The sequence below is a fragment of the Drosophila nasuta genome, chromosome 2R, assembly GCF_023558535.2.
Source record: "Drosophila nasuta strain 15112-1781.00 chromosome 2R, ASM2355853v1, whole genome shotgun sequence".
NCBI lineage: Eukaryota > Metazoa > Arthropoda > Insecta > Diptera > Drosophilidae > Drosophila > Drosophila nasuta.
In genome coordinates this window covers 2,079,662-2,099,883 of record NC_083456.1, presented here as the reverse complement: position 1 = coordinate 2,099,883, position 20,222 = coordinate 2,079,662, and the positions used below count along the sequence as shown (strand labels likewise).

At 38.6% G+C, this 20,222-nt stretch overlaps 2 protein-coding genes across 3 annotated transcripts; one reads left to right on the top strand and one right to left on the bottom strand.

Moving 5' to 3' along the window:
- Positions 1 to 80: 80 nt before the first annotated feature.
- LOC132785797 (protein Skeletor, isoforms B/C) lies at positions 81 to 10,179 on the bottom strand. 2 transcript variants are annotated; one of them, XM_060792074.1, is made up of 8 exons: positions 9,834 to 10,179; positions 6,584 to 7,087; positions 6,236 to 6,495; positions 5,194 to 5,293; positions 3,397 to 4,191; positions 3,134 to 3,327; positions 2,679 to 3,074; positions 2,414 to 2,548 (listed from the first exon to the last, which is right to left on the bottom strand). In XM_060792074.1, exons 1-8 carry the CDS (start codon positions 9,895 to 9,897, stop codon positions 2,507 to 2,509), a joined length of 2,355 nt encoding a protein of 784 aa, XP_060648057.1. In that variant the 5' UTR covers positions 9,898 to 10,179; the 3' UTR covers positions 2,414 to 2,506. The 2 variants fall into 2 exon arrangements, with proteins under 2 accessions (XP_060648056.1, XP_060648057.1); XM_060792073.1 differs by having other exon boundaries at positions 81 to 3,074; positions 9,834 to 10,178.
- Positions 10,180 to 15,991: 5,812 nt separating this feature from the next.
- Positions 15,992 to 19,138, top strand: LOC132786211 (phytanoyl-CoA dioxygenase domain-containing protein 1). Its single transcript, XM_060792674.1, is given in 4 exon segments — positions 15,992 to 16,171; positions 18,053 to 18,356; positions 18,359 to 18,694; positions 18,781 to 19,138. Coding segments are annotated over 4 exon segments (849 nt in total). The 5' UTR covers positions 15,992 to 16,147; the 3' UTR covers positions 18,966 to 19,138.
- Positions 19,139 to 20,222: the final 1,084 nt, after the last annotated feature.

Below are 20,222 nucleotides of genomic sequence, written 5' to 3'. Positions count from 1 at the left end.
AAAGTTATAATACCCTTCTACCTTATGGGTAGCGGGTATAAAAATTGGACAGTTATAAAGCAATAAACAGGACATTTTCTATGCATAGTATTTTTATTCCATAGGCAACGACTATAATGCAAATTACACATAAACATAGCTTAACTAGTCGTGTAAGTAAAATTGTTGGTTGGCTAAAATTTAAAGCGTCAAATAATAAGTTTTTATTAGAGAAGCTTATATCTAAATACGGATTGATTATTGTATATTTATGTATGTTGAATGGTTATGAGTATAAATTCAAATGGTAACTGCTTGCAGTTAAGAATGCTTACCTAATCAATGAATTAAACTATTTTACACCTGTATGCCCAACTCTACGTGCTATTCTTGTAAATATCGGGCTTAAGTAAGTGCAACTTGGTTGATATGGGTCGAAGGGATGATGTTAATGGTGGTGATGAGGGCGATTGGGTTTCATATGGGCTATCTGCACCAGGAAGCACAGAAGTACTGCTTGCACCAAAGGCAACCCTATGATCGTTTGTGAGGTCCGTCACTGGCTGGCCCACCGGTTGCAATGTTGAAAGGAAGTCCTCTGGTAATTCTCCACGATAAACACCAAGTTGAGGGGTGGTGCGAACCAGCTTCTCTGATGCTGTAAGTCCGTAGTCTGTGTGCCGTGATAGACTTACGTCAGGTGCATCCAGTTTGGGTGGCAAAACAAGAGTGCTGTCCACCACAGACTTGCCATCGAAAGTGTACACAGCCCCACTGGGGATGCTGGCATGCGGGATCTTTCGATTATCTGGTGGTAAATAGTATGTGTCAATGCGTTCAGCAGCTTGCGCTATCTTGTCATCTGGTTCAGTTTTATTATCATCAGCTAATGAATCTTGTGCCTGTGCATGCGCTTGCCGGTTCTCTTCTTCCTCGGTAGCGAAAAGGTTGGCCAAATCGTCGTAGTCTGAATGTGCGTCGAATAATTCAACCGAGCTTTGCTCCTTTGAAACCACAAATGGCGGATTAGTAGCTTGTAGTACGTCTTCCATTTGGTCCGCGGCATCGGTTAGGGTCTCCTCATCATCACTATTCTCTAGGAAGAGCTCTTCTAGAGAAGGTTTACGCAATTGAGCCGCCGATGGCAGTGAGTGAGTCAGTGCCGAGGAGGGTAATTTTAAAGGCGATGCAGAAGCAACTGGATCAACAACTGCTTGGGGCATATTGGAAGTAGTCAATCGGGTGGCATTGGTGCTGTCAAGTGGCGATGGTATAAAAATAGGCTCAAAGCTCTGAGTCTCACTGCCACCTTGTTGGGTGGTAAGGAAAAGTGTGTCTGTTTCCATGACCTCATCGATTTCAGTGCCAGGATCTTCGCGCCTATGGGCCACCTGTTCGATCAGCTCTTGCGGTAACTGCACTCCGGTGCCATCGTTGCGTACGATTGGACGAAATCCACTTTCTACGACGACTGAGTCTGGTTTGAAGCCCTGATTGATTGCTGGGCGCATGCTGGCAATTTGTTGAGGTGATGGCTCATCCGGTATTGGGTGTTTGATAAGTGGTATTGTTATCGTGGTTGTGTTGCTCATTGTTAAGAGTGGCTTCTGGTCCACTTTGCCATTTACATTAAAGAGGGAGGTACTCTTATAAGATCCCTGTGGTTCGAGGTCAACATATGGGACTGCGACTGGGACGGGAACAATGGGTTTTGCCTTAACATTAAAACGATCTATGGCTTCTTTAATGCGCTGACCTTTTCCGTTAAGCTCGGTGGGCTGACCCAACAGAAGGACTGAAGCGGCTATCGGTTGTATGGGGAAATGTTTTTCTTTGAGGAACGGCTTCAGCAGTCCATGCACTGGCTTATGATAATGATTGACAATTACCGATGACTGCGGCAGAATGCCACCTATTGGAGAATGCTGCTGTGATAGCACTGGCACGGTGCCAGTGCCTGACCCTGGCCCAGGCAGAGGGCGGGAGGCGGGCACCTTCTTAAGGGGGCCAGGGTATGGTCGACGTCCCGGTAGCTTAACGGGGTGGAACAGCGGTGCGTTTTGAGGAGGACGAAGATACTCCGAGAGGCTAATAGTTTTCTGTGCTAGTGCTGGAATATTACTAGTAAGATTGTGATGGTGTATGGTCAAATGGGTATTGTGATGGTGATGATGTGCATGTGCGTATGCATGAGGCAGTGGAAAATTTGCATGGTGCATATACGGATATTTGAGACGTTGATGCAAATGGGAGTTGACAATGACAGACGGTGAATGTGGAGCAGCAAAGATGGGCAGTTTTGGATGGACCGATGACGAAGATGGGGATGTTTGAGATGATGATGATTTCAATGAATGAGTTTGAGTTTCACCATGTAAAATCTCGGGTCTGGTTTGTGCCAGCAATGGTATCGATGGTATTCTTGTAGCGGCATTGTTGTTACTAATGTCACCGTTGTTGTTAGTGCCGCTTTTATCGTTATTGTGAGTCGGTGGTTCAGCGGCTTCAGAGGCGATGGACTGGTTCCTTAGTAGGCTCTCCTCGAGAGCTTCAGCAGCGCGGATGCCATCTGAAATCAATTTGGTTATTTCCGAAGATTTTGTTATTTCAAAACTCAGTTTAGGCGGTGTTCCGTTCATATTGTGATTCTTAATCAAATCGGTTTGGTGCTTCAATAAAAAATTATCGTTGGGGCTGACCTTGGTTTCGTGACGTATCGATGACTCGGCGGTGTAGTCTTCTCGGATGGGCGCCGGTTCACGTATCTCGTACCGATCTGAAGCAGCACCTATACCATCACCACCACTAATGCCATTGCACGAGTCGTGCACATGAATCTTCCAGCCCAGATAGCGATGCGTAAAACAGTGATAGTAAACGGTGTCCGGCGTATTTTTATCCGGCTTCCAGCTGATCACACCTGGTTCTCCTGCATCGCATTTTAGTGTAAGTGTACGCTGGTACGCGCCAAATGATTGATAATCATCGGCTGGTGGTCCTTCCACATCAGGAGTCCAGTTGCACAGACGACCCACTCCGGTGGGAGTGACCTGTCCGGATCTGGACCTATGTACACCAGCAAAGATGCGAACGGCCTGCTCATCAAAAAAGGTTGGATATATTCATATTGAAATTAAATTCCATTTTGAATTACCTTTTTTTCTTCCTCTCGCTTATGCTCGTAACCTCCAACAGGATCGTCACTGATGTAGAATGGATGATACTTGGCGGGTATGTCAGGATTATTGCCGCCTTCCACCACGAATGTGTAAGTCCTGCCTCTCACTACATGGAGCTCGGGAATGAGCAAACCATTAATGTACCACGAGATGCCCCACCCAACGTGACCTGATCGCACATAAATACGAAATAATGTTGATTATAGTTGCAGATGTGAGCAACTTAAGGTCTACGCACCTGTTATTGCCGGATAGCCATGCTTGCCTCCTGTTGGACCCATTTGGGCGTAGAAGACGCCATCTTCGGGTTCGTGGCACTGAATAGCAGGAATATCCCAGGCATCCTTACTGTTGACCGGCTTGGGCGTAGGCACTGAGCGATGTTGTGTGGATAGCGCGGTCACCTGCTGTTTTTGTGGAGCATGTACGGGAGTTGTGCGATGAAGTGCTTGGGCCCGATTCTCATAAAACTCCTCGTCGGGCTCAACGTTCAAGGGACGGCCGGCGGGAGGATATCCAGCACCACCAGCGAAGCTGTGGGGAATTTGGGTGACTTCATCCTCCTGTTCGGCGGAATTGATGCCCGACTTGGCTCCCTCAGGCAAAGGACAATTCCATTTAGGTTGACGACCAAATTCAATATGATGTAAATGTTTGTTGTAGTAGGTATGGAAGGAGACCTCTCTGTAGTCATTCAGTGGTCCAATGGCCCAGACAGCGGATTCTGCATCAGTCACTGAGATGGGCAAGTCCAGACTATCCGTGGCAGCAAGCGAACGCTGATAGGTAACAATTGAGTAGCCATTTACCATAGCAGCATTAAGCAACCGAATAGAGTTTGTGTTTGGTAAAATCTTGACATCTGGGCAGGCACCGCGTCCACCTGAGCATTGTGCCTTTCCTTCCAGATAATAATCCTGAGCGAAGCCGTTGCCAGTTTCAGGATCAACCCAGGCCACTGCAACGTCGGCGCCAATCATTTGACTTATATTTTTATTGGGTGAAATGCCAAAGGACATGTAATTGTTGGGATCTGTGGAGAATCAACAGGGGTACTAGCATTGATGATCAGAGTTCTCAGAAATCCAAAAGCTATTGCGATTATTGCAATCAATGAAAGTTGTTAGCCCCATTTCTGGTCGCCGAACAGGGTGCTCATAATTGGGTGGCCAATCAAGACCAGGAATTTCCTGTTGGCATTCTTAGCGGTTCCAAATTGCCCTCGCATCCCACATCCTCAACAACGTCTACATTCAAGCATACAACATAAGACCAGTAGCTTTTAACGCGTGCCATCAGAAGAAAACGCACTCGTATATGGGCAAGCTCCAAGACTGTGTGTAGAATGCTGAATGCAGATGCTTGTTATCGGCAACAGCAACAACCGCAGCAATAGTCGTAGTAGCAGCATCCACATCCACATCCACATCCATATCCATTAAATACCCCTCGGTATGTTGGTTGCGCAATAAACCAGTCGTCATATTTTGCAACTTGTTATTCTACTAACGATGCTGCTGCGGTTGCTGCTGTTGCTGATCGGTATATTCGGAATTGCTGCTAACTGGATTTTTGTTGTCTTCGTGGTGATACTCCTTTATTAAATTAACTGTACTCGCTAAAATGTCAAAGCATCATAAATCCGATGAATATGCTGGTTTTCAATCAATTCGTGATCAGGAATAGAATTGTCTTCAAAAATGTAACCATAATTCTTGGATTTTATACAATTTTAAACACTTACTTATCCGTATTTAATAATTTACATTTATAAAAACTACATCGATTTTGTGACAATATCACAATGACTTTAATGAATCGTGTAATCATGTCTGTTTTTTGGACATAATCGTAGTCACAATCACTTCAGGCGCTGCAACTTGCGAATTTGCCAATCAATCTTAATTAGTCTGTCACTTTTTTAAAGCTTTAATTTAACCACTTTTCGGCAATTTGTGCTACAATTTGTGTGACTTTTTGAGTGTCAAGATCGTAGTAAACGTTTCCGCATCGCTTTTAGCGCTAAAAAACTTACCCAATTTAGCAACCAATTGCACGACGATGCTCTCACCGGCCACGGCCCAGCGTACTTCAAAAGCCAGATCATCATAAAGCACCTCACAGTTTAGCTTCGACTGGAATAGAATTATTGTGCTTTTGTATTGCAGATAGAAAGGCTCTGGGATAGACTTGGAATGGACGTGGGATGGAGTTTTTACGGTCGGAATATTTATGATGTTGATGATGAGTGTACTTGTATGTGTGATATGGAATGTTGTAGGGGGTAAGGGTAAGGATCACGATTCACGCTTGCCAAAAAATTTTGTGTATCAAATTTAGTAGAGTTCGACTTTTCAATTATGTACTTAAAAATTTAGCATTTCAAGAAGATTGAAGCATATACAAAATGAAAATGTTTTCGGCTGGTTCCAGGATAAAAGTAACGGCAAGGAGAGGAAGGATGAAAGGCTAGCTCATATATAAGGTTTGTCAAAAGTAATCAAAATAAATATAGTAAGGCTAGACTTTGAATTTTTTCAGAATGTTCACAGTGTATGCATGTGTGTATGTGTTGTATTGTGTGAGTGTTATTTGTGGTTGTATCTGTGCCTGTATTAATTAAGGGTTTGGGTAAAAGGAGAAGGGATTTCTTGGGATAACCCAATAAAAGGTATTGCACAAATTTCATTTCATTTTGTATAGGCGCTGCTCTTAATGAAGAAAGCAAAGTTTATCAGTCAACAAAATACAGAAAACGGATCAGTTGAGTATTGTATATAAAAATGTGCTGCACATATATTTTATACTCGTATATTAAACATGAACAAATTCGTTATATCAATCAAAATTTTATATAAAGAAATGCATACTTAGAGTCTAGAATTTTGAAAGCAACCAGAAAGTACTTGTATTCGTATTCGTAATTAGATAAATATGTTGCATACAAATAAATATGAATATTCAATATTAATGTTATTAACTTTTATTAAAATCCTCGTACACGTAAAATGCTTGGCAAGTGCGTATGGCGATCAGGATTGCAACTCGCTTAGTATTAGATTTATCGGCTTCTTTACCTGTGGACTTATGCCCAGCATTTTTAGCGAGGGCGGCACATTGAGACCTTCAGGCAGACGCACATGACCGAAGTCAACGGTGAATGCCTCACACCAGACACCAAAATGACCGATATCAAAGATGGTCAAATCTTCGGGAAGCGTTAATACAATTGTCTTCCGGTCGTAGCGACGCAACGGATTCTCCTTACCGTTCTCGTCCGGTATTCTTAGGCCATCTGATGTCGGACGCTGACCACGACCTACCCAGAACTTAGCATCTGCAAATATTCAATTGGGTACCAAAGTTGCACCACATTCACTTTATTTCGCTGCTCTTTGCAGTAAATCTCTAGTTGTAATACTTACCTGGTGCTTCACCATCGTAGCTAAAGTTTGGAACCAATAGAGTCTGGGCATCCACGATGACAATGTTGTCAGAGGAAACGCCATGAACACCTCTCAGGGCGCTTATTTTTTGCGGGCGTGGAAAGTCCAGGCTGTTTGGTATAGCCACATCTCCGAAATTGACTGCAAACTCATCGCACCACACCGAAAACCACTTGACGTCACGAAGCGTCTTGCCTTCAGGCAGCGATAGAGTAATGTCCTTGTTGCGATAACGGCGCGTCAGTGCAGCGGTTCCGCCCTTTTCGTCTCTAAGGCGAGCAGCGCCTTCGTTGCTGGGACGTGCTGTGTTGCCGACATAGAAGTATGCAGCTGGAGCTTCGCCATCGTAATTAAATTTCTTTATGAAAATAGTACGCGAGTCGACGGCATAAACGTCACCGGAAACGCCATGGTGAAGTCGTGTAAGTGCGCCGATCTTTGTGCCATAGTATGGGTAGGCGGCATGACAATGAAGCTGCAGTGCTGATTATTTTACCGAGAAAAAATCAGAAAACAAAAAAACAACGTCCGACTATTAGACAAATTAAAACAAAAGACTTAGGCAACAAACTTGTGGCGGCATCTGCGCACAACTCACACGAACTAAGGTGAGCTGCACTGTAATGAAAATAATAAAGTAATAAAGAAACAATTCTCCAGCACCACTTAGCAGCCACTTAATTATTCGCATTAAATTTACATATTAACAGCAGTTTGGCTTCGAGTTTGAGTAACAACAATCGCGTCATATTCTTGCCTGGCAATTAATGTTAATCCCCTAAGATGAGAGCAGAGCAAAATAGAATACGACAGAACAACAGAAAAGAACAAGAATAAGCTAAACAAAATAGAACACAAGAGAACCGAATTAAAGAGACGAAACTATGGCTGACCATTATTAGTTGCTTTGGGATTTATTCAGATAGCTTTATATATTTAAATGCTGCCTGCAGCGTAGCTCTGACTATTATAGCACTTTGTTGACGATCAAATAGACTATAGTTTATTGATGTTAGTCATAAACTTGATAGCGTACAGGAAGTTTTCGCTTCATGCCAAATAAAGTTTTCACAACAAACTTTTCAAACAATGCCATAGCGTATGATATGAACAAAGTTTGTGATGCGTATAACACAGATCTTTTGTATTTTGACATTTGGGTAAACAAAGCAGAGCAACAAATCTCATTCACGGCTAATTTCAAAGAAGCTAAGCTAATGGTTTTTGATGTGCTAATTTGAAATAAAAATGAATAATGAATAATAATAATAATAATAATAATAATAATAATAATAATAATAATAATAATAATAATAATAATAATAATAATAATAATAATAATAATAATAATAATAATAATAATAATAATAATAATAATAATAATAATAATAATAATAATAATAATAATAATGATGATGATGATGATGATGACAAGAAAGGTCTTCATAATAGATCATATATCTTGCTTTGCTCTGATAATATATCTTCAGCTTCGATCTTTACCTTCGATCTTGCCTTTGACCACAGTTGCCAAAGTTTGGCAGCAAAATTATCGTTGTCACCGTTTCAGTTTTTTGTTGTTAAAATTCAATTAATTTTTTTATTACTATGGTTTGTCTGGTTTTCAGGGGCTATAAACACGTTTCAGTTTACCAGTACTGCCTCTACCAGACCAACTACAATACTACTACTATAAATACACACATGAACACTCGAACTACTAAGTTGAGGCGGCCACAACGGGCTGCAGGCTTGGCATTAGAGTTTACTGCTGCTCTACTCCGTAGAGCCAGCCCACCCGATTGATCGATAGGAGCGTGGCCGTGGCAATTGTTGCTCTACTTTTTGAAAACTCACGCCGACAAGTCTTTCCTGTCTGCGAGTTCAAAAATCTTGACAATAGTTAAATTAACCAAACTTAAGTGCCGCTTGGCAATATAAAAAAGTATATCAACAACTAATACAAATAAATAAATGGTGCAATTTGGCGAATATTCATGTCTTATAAATCAAACAGGTCACTGGGCTTTGGACGCCCATTAGACAACACGATTTCGATCCTGATTAGCATTGAGATGCCGATTGTCATGTCCAATCCCAAATTATTTACTTTCAGAAGTGAAAAAAAACATAACATAGAGGTAAGACAAAAGCCTCAGAGTCTGACTCAGAGTCAGCAATTACCAGTATATGCAAAATGCCAAAGGTGTAATTATAAGTTAAATAAAAGCAACGCAAGCACTCTGCGGTCGAGTGTTTTATTAATGATGCTCGGGCCAGAGTTAGACAGAGCCATTAGGTAGGCATTGGTGGTAGCCAATTGAATGCCGATGTGATCAAGCAACTAATCACCAAACTTCATATGAAACTGTGGGCTCAAGTGGAACTGGTTGTCGGCGATTTTGAGTCCGTCCAGTATTGGGCCGATCAATAGATATATTCGTAATATGTACATACATGTATGTATACATGTGTATATGTGCATTTGCTAGTGATGCGAGCTCATGATACTGGATCCATGTGTGTAATTATTCGCGAGTCCCAACAAGCAATATTCAACCTAGAGACCTACTTTCACGATGCACACACAAATTCAAAAGAAGATGGCGATAAAGAAGAAGAGCTCCGGAGCAACACAGCGGCGGATCACCAGACAGCAACAGCTAAAAAAGTCGACATTTTCATTGAAGCAATCGCCTGATGGAGGTCTCCGAATTGTATAAAGGAAACGCATACACATAAATTTATGTTAATCTGTCAGGCAATGCTAATGCAGTCAGTCCGTTCAGTTGGCAGTGGGTTACTCTGGCAGTTAGTCTTTCAGTCAGTCAGTCAGTCAGTCAGTCAGTCAGTCAATCAGTAAGTTAGGCAGTAAGTCAGTTGGCTAGTTGGCCAGTTCAATGGTCAGCGCCAATCATAAAACGTGGGCAGACAGTCGCCGCAAACTGTTGAATATTCATTTGGCTTACTTTGCATACACATACAAGAGATGATATATTTACATTGTGCTAGCGAACGTTAGCTGGCTCATTGTCTGCGCCGCCCTCCGGGTCATTAAAAGATACATTTATTTACACCATACAAATGAATACCACTAATCTAGTTTCTTTTTTCTATATATTTTTTGTGTTTGTGTTTGTATTTGTTTTTTATTTTCATTTTTGGCCAACCTACATTAGCATTACAATACATGACGTTTGTTTCATAAATCAGAGTTTAATCTACTTACAGCTTAATGCGACCAAAAAGGCGACAAGCAGCAGCGATGATTTATCCTTCGTTGTTGTCAGCATGGCTGCTAACTGAAACTCCAAATGGAGCTGAGGTTATGCTCTTGTTTTTCTTTGGCAATATCGGTTGAGGATCCTTGCACTTTGCTCACAATTCACTGCTAGTTGATTGAATCCCATCAAAGGCTAATACTAACACACGTTTATTTGTATTCACACAATAACTAAAACACTCACACACACGCTATTGGACGAATTGCTCGGAGTTTGGGGGATTGGTTTTCCGACAACGGCACGATCACGACCAGAGACTACGAACTCCAAAACCGCACTGAACGACGTTGCGTCTGCGCTGTGCTAGTGAAGTATTCCAACGCTTTGGGTCGAGGTGTCTCTGTTGAAGTTGCTGTCGATGTCAGCAGCGACAGTGGCAGCGATAGCAACAGCAACAGCAATAGCGGCTGGCTGGTTTTTGCTGTTGCTTCCAAGTGCTTAGTTGTAGTTGTTGTTTGTCCATAGTTGTTGCTTTCCCCGTAGTTGTTGCTGTTATGGCTGTTATTATTAATGCTATTGTGGTCCCCGTCTCATCAACGTCGGCAATAATTATCAACAGTCAAAAGCCTCATCTCAAAAACTTCAAACGGCGATCGGCCGATGCCTTTTGGTTATGCTCAATTTTGCACATCTTTTTTCGCATTTGTTTTTGGTATTTTGCCAATTTTTATGTGCTTATTCAAATAATCTTTTGCGCTATGAACTTGTTTATTGTTGCAATGGTTTCCTTAGCTTTTATGTTGCGTCAACAAAAGCAATAAAATAAATAAAAGCAAAAGCAATAACAAAAGCAAAACAAAAAGCAAAAACTTGGACACATTCACACTACTTTCTTAGAAACACCGTGACATTGGCTTAAAAAATTCTAAATTCAAACCAACAATAATCATTTCAATTTGGCTCATTGACTTTCAGATCATTTGTTAGAGTTCGACTTCGTCTTCGACTTTGACTTCGAGTTTGAGTTGTTCCAATTTATTTTCGTTATACATTTTGTGTACAACTGGACGTCATGAAGGCATTCATGGTATTGGGTTAGATAACAAGTCTCTATCAATTTTAATTGTGAGATGAGATGCAATGAGATGGGAAGAAATAGCATTAGCAATAACGTTAACGTTAAAGTTAGGGCTAACATTAGGGTTTGTGTTGGTGTTGCTGTTGCGTTTGGTATTGGCAATTCGTGAGTTTCCATCTCCAAGTTCACTGCTGGTGGTCGGTTCGTGGCTGCCGTCTGCCCCGCAGCTGCTTTACACAATACAACTCTCTCGTGAAAAGGGTTCGCAAAAGGTCAGCCAACTGTTTGAAGCTATCATTTTATGTTGCTGCTCGTACTATAATCCGTTGGTTTTGCTGGTTGCATAATTTCATTAACATGAAAGTTATTATTGCGTTCCAAAAGAAAATCAACTTAAGCGTAATTTGGCAGAGGGAGACAGCTACATTCTGACTTTGAAATTTGTTCGCATTTGATTTGCATCTTCCTAAATTTTGGATCCCAATTAAATTAATAACACATCAAATAAGTCGATTACATCATTTTGCGGACCCATCTAAAATATTTGTGCCTGTAAAATATCGTGTAGGTCAGTCAATAGATGTATTGACAAATACCAGAATATTTTAATAATTTCAGTACTGTATATTCAACGTTTTAGAGTCCCTTCATCTACTTAAATAATGCTGAAAAGCTTTTCAAACCACACAAAATGAAATTTCATAATAATGAAATAATAAAACAGAAAGTTTGAGCGCTTCTGACTTCACTTTTTTAAAAGATCAATCACGAATAATATAAATTGTTTATTTGTTTTGAAGTATTTAATAAAGATCAAGCTGTGTGATCTAATTAACATCTAGCAGCATTCTTGCCAACTGGCCAAATCTCTTTTACCCTGCTAAATTCGTCTTGTCAAGCCTTATTTGAGTACTTTCGCAGACGCATATATAAGTATACCGCTGACAAAGCACCAGCCGGTAGATTTATTGGTCGAGTAGCTCAGCATGCAAATGCGTTGTTTGCTTCGTTGAGTAGATTCGTTGGAATACGAGTAATAACTTCATGAGATTCAAAACAAAACAAAAAAAGATAAAAAAGAGTGCAAAAGACTCTAAAGCTTATAACCGGTTTCAATATCTATATCTATATCTATATCTATATCTATATCTATATCTATATCTATATCTATATCTATATCTATATCTATATCTATATCTATATCTATATCTATATCTATATCTATATCTATATCTATATCTATATCTATATCTATATCTATATCTATATCTATATCTATATCTATATCTATATCTATATCTATATCTATATCTATATCTATATCTATATCTATATCTATATCTATATCTATATCTATATCTATATCTATATCTATATCTATATATCTATATCTATATCTATATCTATATCTATATCTATATCTATATCTATATCTATATCTATATCTATATCTATATCTATATCTATATCTATATCTATATCTATATCTATATCTATATCTATATCTATATCTATATCTATATCTATATCTATATCTATATCTATATCTATATCTATATCTATATCTATATCTATATCTATATCTATATCTATATCTATATCTATATCTATATCTATATCTATATCTATATCTATATCTATATCTATATCTATATCTATATCTATATCTATATCTATATCTATATCTATATCTATATCTATATCTATATCTATATCTATATCTATATCTATATCTATATCTATATCTATATCTATATCTATATCTATATCTATATCTATATCTATATCTATATCTATATCTATATCTATATCTATATCTATATCTATATCTATATCTATATCTATATCTATATCTATATCTATATCTATATCTATATCTATATCTATATCTATATCTATATCTATATCTATATCTATATCTATATCTATATCTATATCTATATCTATTATTAATTTTCTTTCTTTCTTATTCATTTTACAATTATCATTACATTTGTATGTGCTCTTACTTGGCACCTCTTCCTAGCATTAATGAAATAATCATATCAGGCTTTTCGAATGGTTTCGGATGGTTTGCAAGCAAGTCGGACACACATTCGACTTGCTAAGGTCAACAAAATTGCACAAATCCGGGGGGCGCGTCTATAAAAAACACTAATCAAAATTATACATATATGAAGTGAAGATCTGTTAAACGTGTCAAAGTAGCTCAGTGAAGGATGATGAACCATTGGTTACCCAGTCTTTAGTAAGGCATCCATCAAATATTTAAAGCAGAAATGATAATATTTTACTATTTCAAAATGCCCGTTGAGGGTATTGCTAAGGGTATTTAAAGTGGAAAAGCAATAAATAATATTTTGTGAGTGCATGACTAGGCATATTCTAATCAGCAATCGGCATTAACAAAATAATATTCCGATTTTGCCGAAAAACAAACAACTTTCGAAATATTATCAGGTTGTTGATGTTTCAACGAATCGCTTGCCTTAAATTTTTAATTAAGTTAATTAGTCGCACAAAAGAGCTCAGCTCTGAGCACAATCGGCAAAGGTGGCAACAGCTAAGATATCCCGTCCCTACCGCCTCCCCCTCAGACAAGAAGAGCCCAAAGCTTTCTGACCTTGGCTAGACATCTCATTGTTTTTGCTGTTATTGTTTTTATTGCTGTTGTTGTTGTTGTCGTATTTCTTGTTGTATTTGCAAGCACTTTGGAGGGGCGTCTATTGGCCTGTTGGGACCTCTCGGCTGCACATTGTTTATGAGTTGATTGTTCAGCTACGGTTGCTTGTGCGACTGCGACTGTGACTGCGACAGTGACGGCTATTGCAGCTTCTGCTTCTTCAGCAACAGCTGAAGCCATCGTATTCTACAATTCAAGGGCACGGGAGCTAACACGGTCATTACGTGAATATTGCTGAGCTGCTGGCACATTTGATTAAATTGAATGGTTTACGTTGGCTGCCCGTGCGGTGGCCGCAATGATTTCTAATTTAAATTTTTACTACCATGCATTTGCAAATAATGCTTCGGCTCACGACGTCTGTCGTCTCGCGTCTGTCGCTTGCCGCTCCCAATAACTGACTCTTGTACGATACAGACTTGTACTCGTAAACATACTCGAACTACAAATGTAGGTATGTTGTACTATGTTGTGTGCTTTGCTTGTTTGTTTTATTTATGGCTAGCGCCTGTGTAATTAATCTTATGTAAAGCTGTAATACTTAAATACAAAAGCTACTAGCCAACTCAAGTCTCAGTGTCACATTATCCATTTGCGCCATTTGTTTTAGCCGCCTTAATTTGCATGCATCTCCAATGTAAATCTTTATGACACTTGTGTCTCACAACTGAGATTGAAGGTGTCGAGAAGTTTTGGATGACTGGATCTGTATGCTTAGTCAAAAGCATTAAATATTTAATGACTAGCATGTTGATTGCAATACTTTGGGAAATGCTTCAGATTAATACATATATCCATTTACATATTGATAATCTATTTGTCCCATATAAATATTATTAGAAATATCTTCACAGTCTGTAACTATTATTGTCGTAGAAACTATGTTATTCATTCAGATAACGTCCATGAATCTACGACAACCAGGAATAAATGTAACAAGTAAGAAAGCTACAGTCGAGTGTACTCGACTGTGAGATACCCGCTACCCATTTTGAATAAAAGCAATATATTTTGCGGTATATTTCTCAAAATATACCAAATATACTACTAAAAACCAAAAAAAAATATACCAAATGGTATATTTGGTATATCGATATAGTACCGCATTCAAAATATACCATAGACAGCACAATATACCAGACTGTCGGCCAAAGCAAATTAGACCCCTAGTAAGTAGGCGTTTTTGCCCATACAAAAGTATTTCTTTAATAACTTCGACAATTTTTATCTGATCGCAACCAAATTTTTAGGAATCATAACTACTATAGTAATTATTATATATACCAAAATTCGTAACTCTAGCTTTAAAATTACGCTTGTTATTCGATTTTTTCCTGCCGGCACAAAGTTATAATACCCTTCTACCCTATGGGTAGCGGGTATAAAAAGTTAATAAGGAAAACAATAGCTGCTTGAAATTGACGAAGCAGTATTTTGTTTTGAAATGCACTGCTTTAAAGTAAACGCACTGCTTTCTGAAAATTTAGGGTACGTCAGAACTGTAATGGCCATATTGGTTTATACCGAAGTAAGTAAGTTGTAATGCAAATGAAACCTAATTACTAAAGCAAATTAATAACTAATGTCTTTTCAGACGTTTCTGAGTTTCACTCAAATTTTTTGGTATGGTGTAACAACAACATTGCAACAACGAGTGTCTCGACGAGCACCCACGCATAGACAGTAATTAACTATATCCATGACAACACACTAACCAAATCAGTGAGAATAATGCGCTTATGACTGCGATATACCATGTATAAAATGACTAAGTCAATTATATTCCCATGACAGTTTCAAAACTATCTAAATGTAATGCGAGATATTTGAAATTTCTTACATTAAACAGTTCTTACATACATATGTACATATGTATGTACTGAGTAGGCATGTTCATAATATGCATATCAATATGTGCCTGAAGTGCCATATGTATCGTAAATTTTCCATACTTTATGTCAGTAGTCATTGATGCGAAAATTTTTAAAGTCCATTGTGAAAACCCTGAACCATCTGGAAAACTCTACTTTTATTCGTCTTATTCGGCTTAGTAACCATGTTACTTTTGATATTAATATTTGCCTTTATTAAAGTGATGATGATTATATGTGTGTACTCAGGAATGCAGTTTCATCTCAAGTTAGTTTTAAAATATTTTTTATTAATGTGAGTTATGCTTTTCGTAATATATGAATTTTAATCGTATTAGTTAGCTTAAGCAATGTAAATTTAGAGGGAAAATGGCTAAATTAGCAGCACTGTTAAGAGTGCCGGAGACCGAAGCAACAGCGGGAGAGCGATCGAGAGCATATTCTTGGAACATAGTCCATGTGCTTGCGCTTGTGTCGGAGAGTGTCTGCTTATGATATAGTCGGCATTTTAGAGAACTTTCTGAAAAGCAAAACAGTTTCGAATCACCCGTGAAACAGAGCAAATCGTGGACAGTCGACGGATCTACGCGTTGATTGAAAGTGTTTAAAACTTGGAGAGGAAAAAAAAACACTACAAAAAACATTTGCTGATTTATTGAAAAAGAAGTGATACGAAACGAAATCAAAATGCACAACAAAATATTGGACGAGGTATGTACTATGTTAAATAATTATACAAAAGTTTCTTTAATAATGCTTAGCGATTGTTATTATACTGTCGGCATCTGTATCTATTTTGGTGAGCAAATGTTTTACCTTCACTTGGCAATTGGTAGTCAAGATGGTTCCCCACGTCAGAGGCTGCCGATCCCATTGTTAGTTGTGTACTTAGCCATCATCTCATGCTTTCTCGCGCATCCAGTGTCATCGTTTTATTTACATCCAAGCAATTCATAAACATTGCCAGCCAATGCGTCGCCTTTGGTTTTCCGACTCGTAGCTAACTGCGGAAAAGCATTTCTTTATTGTCAACAAAGCCTATAAGGAAATGCTTTTGCTTTCCGTTTTCATATAAGCTGGACATTAATTTGACTGAATATATACAAAATTTACATGTATGTTATGTACATATGAATGTTTAACGAAATATTTGGAAAGAAACACGAACTTATCTTAGCATTCATTCTAGACGAGTTGTACTTGGAACTAGATTATACCTATGCCGTGGTCAGACTTGTTGAGAACTGAACTGGTTATATGTATTTATAATCGTATGTATGTATGTGATATGTATGTAGTTTGTTTTGCTTAAATAGAACTCGTGCTCAGTTTCCGAGTATTACTTAATTTCTAACTGTACGTGTGTTGAACTTTTGCAAGTTCATTTTCTTTGTGATTGGCTGTCTGGGACTTATGCAAATTCTAGTTCAATACACGATTACTTAACAGCCAGCGTTGCTGTTTCTGTATCTGCCATTCCGCACTACATCCCTTGTCTTCATGCCTTGTACACGAGCGTAATTGCAATTGCTATTATCACATGCTGAGTTTGCTGTCGATTATAGAATCAGCTGCACGAGCATGTTATACGAGTACTCGCACTTACCTTCAATTGTTCTCGTTACTCGTGTAACTGAACTGTTATACCACTGCTGACCCAAGCTGTCGTTGTTGTTGTTGCAGCCACTGTCGCTGTAAATTTCCATGGGCTCCTGTGCACTAGACCCACAAATCAGCAACAGCTGATTACAATGATGCTTTTCACTTTGTCCATCCAATGACTGATACATGTGCAAACGTGCCATTTATTTTTGTAAATTTGTTGGCGCATTCGTCAAATGGTGGGGAGCTGACCCCTCTACGATCCAATCTATGCAGGTGCAGGTGTGTTGGTGCTTTTGAATCATTGCGACTATTTTTACTCTCGATTTTCATTTTGTTACTCAAGCAATTCGAAATATATCTAGCAAAATAAACTCTAAGAGCGCCGACAACAATAACATAAATACAAATCATTTTTCGTTTATCGAAAGTTCTATACGCTTTCAATGCTTTATAGCTGTCAATCTATACAGAATGTTTTACTAAACGCATTACAAACTGCTAATGCTCTCATATGGTAGATAAAAAAAGAAAAATGTGTGATTTTTCAATTTAACGTTGAATGAATTCAATGAATGAGCACGAGTAGCGGACTTTTGCATGTCAATTTCAAATGGGCACTTTAGCATGTTGAGGAATTTGTTAATTAGCTGACAAAGGAAAACGTGTATTAACAAAGGAGTGACTTTGCGCTTGCATGATTAGCAATCAGACCCAAGGGAGAGTCATGCCCACAATTGAGCGCGTGTTCCCATTAAACACACTGTCGATTAGTTTATCGGTCAGTCAGATAATGTACTCTACTATACAGCTACTATGGAATTCTCAATGTACTGCACAACCAGACATTGTCGCAGACCAGACGTCGCGGCTATAGACGATAGGCGATAAGAGTCGTAATATGAAATGAAATGAATGAATCAATTCAAACCTTCCCCCGCTCAATTAATACAACATAAATTAAATTTTGCTTCATTTTATTGTTTTTAGTTCAACGAGAATGGCTACCTTGTAATAGAAGACTTTTTAACTCCCGAAGAGGTAGACACTCTATATCAGGCAGGACGCACTCTCTGCTTGGATGCGCCCCAGTCGAATCGAAAAATATTTAGTACTCTCAAAGCAGAAGATGCTCACAGTAAAGAGCTGTACTTCATGGAATCTGGCGACAAGGTTCGCTACTTCTTCGAGCAGGGAGCAGTCGGTGATGAGGGTGAGTTGATCGTGGATCCGATGATTGCACTTAATAAAGTGGGACACGCACTGCATGTGGAGCATCCAACTTTCAATGCCGTAAGAGAGAGATTTGCTGGCAGTTAAACTATAATCGCCCTGCTGTATGCCAGAGCATGTATATTTACAAGAATTCAGGCATTGGCGGTGAGGTGACACCGCATCAGGACTCTTGGTTCCTTCACACAGAGCCCAACTCCGCGGTGGGATTCTGGTTTGCGCTCGAAGACTGTACGCTTCAGAATGGCTGCCTACAGTTCATAAAGGGCTCTCACAAGAGTGGGGTACATCGACGTTACCTCCGCAATCCCGACAAGGATGCCAGCGAGCTGATGATATACGATCGCGCGGCGCCTATTTATCCGAAGTCCAGCTTTACACCTCTACAAGTCAGTAAAGGTAAGTCGTGAGTGGCGAGAGTGGCAACAACACATCACACATCAAAACAACAACAATAGTTTAATAATGATTATTATTTTTGACAGGCACATGCATAGTTATCCATGGCAATGTGGTGCACAAAAGCGAGCCAAATCGCTCACAGAAGAGTCGCCATGCTTATACCTTCCACGTAATAGAGACTGAGAATAATGTCAAGTATTCGGAGGGCAACTGGTTACAAGCGCCACAAGATAAGCCCTTCCCTTTGCTGTTCGAACGCAAGGCTTAGAAATTAACGGAATCGGCTCGAGATTGTAATCTTGTTACTACTGTTTTCGGTATTTTTGCCTATAAGATTTGAGTGCTTCATTTGTCAATGAAAATGAGACCGCCATATGTTTTAAGTTCATGTACATGTCGAATTTTATAAAATTATAATAAATAAAGTTGTAAATTAATGAATACCATTTTAGAAAAGTAATGTGGGATGTTGGTCAAATTTAAGACCAAAACTATTTAACCGGATTTCAGATTTTTTAGAATGCTATGTGTTATTATTTGTTCAAAAACTCCGTTTCCAACATCTATTAATATATTTAAAAAATTATAACAATTATTCTCCTTAATTTGTATGTTGACGTACGTTAAGAATGGGTTCTTTCTTATTGCTTGACTAATTTAGTTTCACACTCTTCTACATATAGACGAGTGGTATAAGAACTATTTTAAAAACTTATGATTGTGCATTTTACTAAACTGAGTTTCCAACCACTGTAACAATTTCTTTGATGCGCTGAAAAGTATGCAACGTTTAGTAATATTCGTATTTATGACTTATTTTGCATAATCCAAGCCATCGCCAGTTTTCAGCTAAGCCGAAAAGTATGCAACCATATATATGCAAAATGGATGAAACAACGCTTGGACCAATTTTTGAACAAGGATGTTTGAATAAGTTTGGTTTAATTATTATATTAACACAGATGAACAAATTAATACGTGATAAAATATATTTGTAAACTTTTGTAAGCTATCCTAACTTAAATAAATGTAAATTTTATATTTAATTCGTTAAATTATATTGTCATTATATATTTGTTCAGTAATTATTTGGCCAATTTCAAGCATCCCTTCCATAATATACCTTTATTAAAGCACACTGATATAATTAATGTGACTAATTTGTGAAAATCGACATGGAATCTTGTTTATTAAACGTTTTAGGAAAAAGAAGCAAAAAACCAAAAACCCGCAGCGCCCATAAGAGAAGCTTCCACATTGTTCGGCATCCACACACAAGCGCACAGTTTTTGCTCCTTAGAGAGTTTTTTGTCTTTTCTGTAGATGTTGTTATTGTCACTGGTTATATGTCTGTATGTATATATGCATGTAATGTTCCTTCATGTTGCAAAACGATTTGTTGGGCGCAAGATTTATGAACTTGTTTTTCCTGACAGCCGACAATGGTTAAGGTAACACACATACATATACACTCACACACAAACAAACATCGCTTGTTTGGGAGTAAGTGTGTGTGTGTGCGTGA

Excerpts from the sequence above, each read along its gene's own strand:
- LOC132785797 (XM_060792073.1), bottom strand. The coding sequence starts at position 9,897 with ATGCTGACAACAACGAAGGATAAATCATCGCTGCTGCTTGTCGCCTTT. Across the intron at positions 6,496-6,583 it reads CTACGATGGTGAAGCACCAG|ATGCTAAGTTCTGGGTAGGT; the intron begins GTAAGTATTACA and ends GAATATTTGCAG. Across the intron at positions 5,294-6,235 it reads TGCTGGGCATAAGTCCACAG|TCGAAGCTAAACTGTGAGGT; the intron begins GTAAAGAAGCCG and ends ATTCTATTCCAG.